Source organism: Salmo trutta, unplaced genomic scaffold (assembly GCF_901001165.1).
Source record: "Salmo trutta unplaced genomic scaffold, fSalTru1.1, whole genome shotgun sequence".
In the NCBI taxonomy this organism is placed as follows: domain Eukaryota; kingdom Metazoa; phylum Chordata; class Actinopteri; order Salmoniformes; family Salmonidae; genus Salmo; species Salmo trutta.
Genome location: NW_021823043.1, coordinates 1,089,636 through 1,095,932, shown reverse-complemented (window position 1 = coordinate 1,095,932; position 6,297 = coordinate 1,089,636). Strand labels below are relative to the sequence as shown.

At 49.3% G+C, this 6,297-nt stretch overlaps 1 protein-coding gene across 2 annotated transcripts in view; it reads left to right on the top strand.

The window, feature by feature from the left end:
• The window catches only part of LOC115188452 (coiled-coil domain-containing protein 146), a 68,178-nt gene that overhangs the window by 47,686 nt on the left and 14,195 nt on the right, over nt 1–6,297 (top strand). For both annotated transcript variants that reach the window (XM_029747323.1, XM_029747324.1), the window contains exons 12-16: nt 16–104; nt 1,408–1,572; nt 1,800–1,875; nt 2,878–3,026; nt 3,908–4,136. In XM_029747323.1, the coding sequence (XP_029603183.1) occupies nt 16–104; nt 1,408–1,572; nt 1,800–1,875; nt 2,878–3,026; nt 3,908–4,136 (708 nt within the window). The remainder of the gene's footprint in view (nt 1–15; nt 105–1,407; nt 1,573–1,799; nt 1,876–2,877; nt 3,027–3,907; nt 4,137–6,297) is intronic.

Here is a 6,297-nt window from a genome sequence, read left to right as displayed (position 1 = left end):
TTAATGTCTCAACAGCAAAGATACAATCGCATCAAGCAAGAGCTGAGAGGCAAGAGTCTGGTGATCCATGAACTCAAGAAGCAGAACCAGGAGGTCCAGTCCAGGTAGCTCTCCCTGTAAACCTAACCCCTAACCCTAACCTTAACCTTAACTGCTTACCTTAACCCCTAACCTTAACCTGTAAACCTAACCCCTAACCCTAACCGCTTACCTTAACCCCTAACTTTAACCTGTAAACCTAACCCCTAACCCTAACCTTAACCCCTAACACCTTAACCCTTACCTTAACCCATACTCCTAACCTTTACCTGTAACCCTAACCCCTAACCCTAACGCCTGGCCTTAACCCATAACCCCTAACATTAACCCCTAACCTCAACCCTTACCTTAACGTCTTAACCCTTAACGCCTTAACCCCTAACCTTAATGCCTAATCTTAACCCCTAACCCTAACCTTAACACCTAGCGTAGCTAACATCAGCCACCTAGCTAACCTAGCTTACTTTTGTTTCTTCATAACAAATTGGAATTTGTTAGGAAGAAAATAGTGTAATGGATACGGAATGCGTTATGAAGAAGAAAATCGTGTGCCTGTCGCGAATGTCGAATAAGTCATTTGTGTGTATTTCATGATAATCTGTGATAGTGTGTTGATGACCTATGAATGACTGCTGCTGCTCCAGAACTAGGCCGTTTGGTCCCTAGGTATTTACCAAGCCTGTTGAAATGAGTATCCCAGAGTACCATTGGTACCACGTAGTGTCTTTAAATAAGGACCAGTTCAGACATGCCTGGAAAATAACGTGTCTGGGTGGCTTTGAATGCCTAACTTGATTGATTTTGGTGTTTCCTCGGTGCCAATAGAAACTCTCTCTCGCCCTCTGTCTCTCTACCTCTGTCTCTCTACCTCTGTCTCTCTACCTCTGTCTCTCTACCTCTGTCTCTCTACCTCTGTCTCTCGCCCTCTGTCTCTCGCCCTCTGTCTCTCACCCTCTCTCTCGCCCTCTGTCTCTCGCCCTCTCTCTCGCCCTCTGTCTCTCGCCCTCTCTCTCGCCCTCTGTCTCTCGCCCTCTGTCTCTCGCCCTCTCTCTCGCCCTCTGTCTCTCTACCTCTGTCTCTCTACCTCTGTCTCTCTACCTCTGTCTCTCTACCTCTGTCTCTCTACCTCTGTCTCTCTACCTCTGTCTCTCGCCCTCTGTCTCTCGCCCTCTGTCTCTCGCCCTCTCTCTCGCCCTCTGTCTCTCACCCTCTCTCTCGCCCTCTCTCTCGCCCTCTGTCTCTCGCCCTCTGTCTCACCCTCTGTCTCTCTACCTCTGTCTCTCGCCCTCTGTCTCTCGCCCTCTCTCTCGCCCTCTGTCTCTCGCCCTCTCTCTCGCCCTCTCTCTCTCTCTCCCTCCCTGCATCTAGGCTTGGTGTGTTTGCCAAGCTGTATGACAACATCAAGGGTGATAGGAACAAGTGTGTGAACCTGATCCAGATGGCCTCCCAGAGAACAGCTGAGATGAGAGAGAAGTTCAAGATCCTGGACAACGAGATTGAGATCCTCAGAACCAACGCCATCAACAAAGAGAAGTGAGAGAGAGAGATAGAGAGTACATCCCGTCCTCAAAAGAACATTCAGACGTTCACCACCCTGTTTTGATGTAAAATTATTAACATCCTGTGTGTGTGTGTGTGTGTGTGTGTGTGTGTGTGTGTGTGTGTGTGTGTGTGTGTGTGTGTGTGTGTGTGTGTGTGTGTGTGTGTGTGTGTGTGTGTGTGTGTGTGTGTGTGTGTGTGTGTGTGTGTGCATTCCTCAGGCTGCTCCAGAAGTCCCGTCTGAAGCACTTCCACAGCCACACCATCAGAGACAGCCTGAGGAACGACATCTCCAAGGTGATTTAGGAAATCCTGCTCTTCTCACTCCATCCTCTAGACATAATAGCATCAACCTACCGCACTATAAAGGAAATAGGGTGCCATTTGAGACTCTGGGTTATGATGTTTCTCTGTTTTGATCCCATCTCCAAGGTGACCTGGGTTAGGGTTATGATGTTTCTCTGTTCTGATCCCATCTCCAAGGTGACCTGGGTTAGGGTTATGATGTTTCTCTGTTTTGATCCCATCTCCAAGGTGACCTGGGTTAGGGTTATGATGTTTCTCTGTTCTGATCCCATCTCCAAGGTGACCTGGGTTAGGGTTATGATGTTTCTCTGTTCTGATCCCATCTCCAAGGTGACCTGGGTTAGGGTTATGATGTTTCTCTGTTCTGATCCCATCTCCAAGGTGACCTGGGTTAGGGTTATGATGTTTCTCTGTTCTGATTCCATCTCCAAGGTGACCTGGGTTAGGGTTATGATGTTTCTCTGTTCTGATCCCATCTCCAAGGTGACCTGGGTTAGGGTTATGATGTTTCTCTGTTCTGATCCCATCTCCAAGGTGACCTGGGTTAGGGTTATGATGTTTCTCTGTTCTGATCCCATCTCCAAGGTGACCTGGGTTAGGGTTATGATGTTTCTCTGTTCTGATCCCATCTCCAAGGTGACCTGGGTTAGGGTTATGATGTTTCTCTGTTCTGATCCCATCTCCAAGGTGACCTGGGTTAGGGTTATGATGTTTCTCTGTTCTGATCCCATCTCCAAGGTGACCTGGGTTAGGGTTATGATGTTTCTCTGTTCTGATTCCATCTCCAAGGTGACCTGGGTTAGGGTTATGATGTTTCTCTGTTCTGATCCCATCTCCAAGGTGACCTGGGTTAGGGTTATGATGTTTCTCTGTTCTGATCCCATCTCCAAGGTGACCTGGGTTAGGGTTATGATGTTTCTCTGTTCTGATCCCATCTCCAAGGTGACCTGGGTTAGGGTTATGATGTTTCTCTGTTCTGATCCCATCTCCAAGGTGACCCAGGTGCTTCATGAGATGAGACAGAAGAGGGAGGAGCAGAAGCTGAACCTGGGCCGGCTGACCCACATGATCAACTACCATGAACAGAACCTGCTACAGATGAGGAAGAGCCACGACACGGCCGTGCAGAGTCGCAATGACAGGTGAGTCTGTCTGCCTGTCTGTCCGAAGAGGAACAGCCAAAATACGGCCGTGCAGAGCTGCAATGACAGGTGAGTCTGTCTGTATGTCTGCCTGTCTGTCCGAAGAGGAACAGCCAAAACACGGCCGTGCAGAGTCGCAATGACAGGTGAGTCTGGTAGTCTGTCTGCCTGTCTGTCCGAAGAGGAACAGCCAAAACACGGCCGTGCAGAGCTGCAATGACAGGTGAGTCTGTCTGTCAGATGAGGAAGAGCCAAAACACAGCCATGCAGAGCTGCAATGACAGGTGAGTCTGTTGATCAGATGAGGAAGAGCCAAAACACGGCCATGCAGAGCGGCAATGACAGGTGAGTCTGTCGATCAAATGAGGAAGAGCCAAAACACGGCCATGCAGAGCGGCAATGACAGGTGAGTCTGTCAGATGAGGAAGAGCCAAAACACAGCCATGCAGAGCCTCAATGACAGGTGAGTCTGTCTGTCTGTCAGATGAGGAAGAGCCAAAACACGGCCATGCAGAGCCGCAATGACAGGTGAGTCTGTCTGTCTGTCAGATGAGGAAGAGCCAAAGCACAGCCATGCAGAGCAGCAATGACAGGTGAGTCTGTCTATCTGTCAGATGAGGAAGAGCCAAAACACGGCCATGCAGAGCCGCAATGACAGGTGAGTCTGGCTTTCTGTTGATCAGTTTACACCGTCCACACGACCACCAACCAAGATTGTACATATCAGATAGGGAAAGACGGCTACTGCTTACGACTAACTACAGGCAACCATGCTGAACAATGTGGGCAATTGGGCGGCTACTGATGGTATTTGACCGATCCTCATCCCTACTTTACAATATGGTAGCTCTCTCAGGGGTTTCTCTCTCTCTCTCTGACAGAGGGGTACAGTTGCTGGAGCGTGAGGAGGAGATGTGTATTTTCTACGAGAAGGTGAATGTTCAGGAGGGCCTGATCAGAGACGGTAACATAGAGATGCAGGCGCTGGAGGAGGAGACGTGCTGCCTACAGATGATCACCAAGGAAGAAGAAAGACAGACAGCCCTCAGCAGGAAACTGGTGCCCTGCCAGAGGAGACTGGAGGGAGAGAGCACCATGCTGCAGATACAGGTACATTAGAAGCCTGAGTCATATTCACTAAGCGTTCCAAAACGCTTTGCAACAGAAAAAGAAAAAACAAACCTTTTCTTGTTGGTTAGTTCAGCTAGTCCCTCCCTGTTCAGCTAGTCCCTCCCTGTTCAGCTAGTCCCTCCCTGTTCAGCTAGTCCCTCCCAGTTCAGCTAGTCCCTCCCTGTTCAGCTAGTCCCTCCCTGTTCAGCTAGTCCCTCCCTGTTCAGCTAGTCCCTCCATGTTCAGCTAGTCCCTCCCTGTTCAGCTAGTCCCTTCCTGTTCAGCTAGTCCCTCCCTGTTCAGCTAGTCCCTCCCTGTTCAGCTAGTCCCTCCCAGTTCAGCTAGTCCCTCCATGTTCAGCTAGTCCCTCCCTGTTCAGCTAGTCCCTCCCTGTTCAGCTAGTCCCTCCATGTTCAGCTAGTCCCTCCCTGTTCAGCTAGTCCCTCCCTGTTCAGCTAGTCCCTCCCTGTTCAGCTAGTCCCTCCCTGTTCAGCTAGTCCCTCCATGTTCAGCTAGTCCCTCCCTGTTCAGCTAGTCCCTCCCTGTTCAGCTAGTCCATCCCTGTTCAGCTAGTCCCTCCCTGTTCAGCTAGTCCCTCCCTGTTCAGCTAGTCCCTCCCTGTTCAGCTAGTCCCTCCCTGTTCAGCTAGTCCCTCCCTGTTCAGCTAGTCCCTCCCTGTTCAGCTAGTCCCTCCCTGTTCAGCTAGTCCATCCCTGTTCAGCTAGTCCCTCCCTGTTCAGCTAGTCCCTTCCTGTTCAGCTAGTCCCTCCCTGTTCAGCTAGTCCCTCCCTGTTCAGCTAGTCCCTCCCTGTTCAGCTAGTCCCTCCCTGTTCAGCTAGTCCCTCCCTGTTCAGCTAGTCCATCCCTGTTCAGCTAGTCCCTCCCTGTTCAGCTAGTCCCTCCCTGTTCAGCTAGTCCCTCCCTGTTCAGCTAGTCCCTGTTTCAGTCAGTTTTCTTCCGTTTAGTGCCTTATGAATACGACCCTGTTGTCTGACGTCAGATAACACTGGACTGTCAGTCAAAGGGCGGGTAGGAATGAGAGCATCAGACGGGAGGAAGTGGATAGGAACCTCTGAGAACTGGTTGCTAACTCTGGCCTGACTTGATTTAGAGCAGGTTGTTTCAAGTCCTCACGTTTTCCTCTACCTTTAACCAGAGCCCTAGATGGACAATATGATGTTTATTTCAGAGTTTCCCATGCACTGACTGCTCGTTGATATCCCCAGTATATCTTAACGTTGGACTACACAGACTCTTTAACACTGTCAGGACTCAAAGAAAGGCCCCTACTAAGGAGACGTGTATCTAAAGTCCCTTGTTGTACCACCTAGTCTTTAGCTAAACATAACACACAGAAAGGTGTGTATAATGGAATTCATGCTGTAAATATTGATGCCTGGTGAGTCACTCCAGTCTCTCCTCACCTTTATAGGTTCTTATAGTCCTGTCAGCTCAGAGAAATGTTCTCAGAGACTTGGGATGCATCCCAAATTGCTGCCTATTCCCTATATAGTATCCTGGGCTCTGGTTAAATGTAGTGCACTATATAGGGAATAGGGTCCCATTTGAGATGTAGCCATAAACTCTTCCACTGAAATGTGCCCCATTTGTGCAGTGATATGTCAAAACATTGTTTTTATAATATATAAATTACTTCCACATGTAAGTGTTTGATGTAAACATTCAACCCAACTGACACTTTTGAACGTTACTGTCGTACGGCAACATGGCTACCCTCGCCAACATCTCTGACTGGAGAGTACTGTAGCCTAATGGGTAGCTCCTCAGATAGCTTCTCCATGACACCATCTGCCAGTAGGGACCTGACAAGGACACCCTAGAGAAAAGCCACTTAAAGAGATTCTCCAGTACTTTTGTATACTTTTTATCCAGCAGTTCTGAAAGTAGCACTCACGAGCCAAAAGTGGTCCCCAAAAATGGTGTACTACGTCACATATGTGCAGATATGTGCACCACGCCTTTGCGCTCTCTCTCTCGCTCTGTTGTGTGTGCGTCACTCAAATGGTGCAGGGCTGAAGCTCATTGGCTGAAACTCGATTTGCTAAGGGTCTGGCCCACATGGGGGGAAAATGTAGGGAAAATGGCACAGCACAGCTTCCAGAAAACAGTCGCTTTCGTGGCTATTTAAGAGAGTAATCTG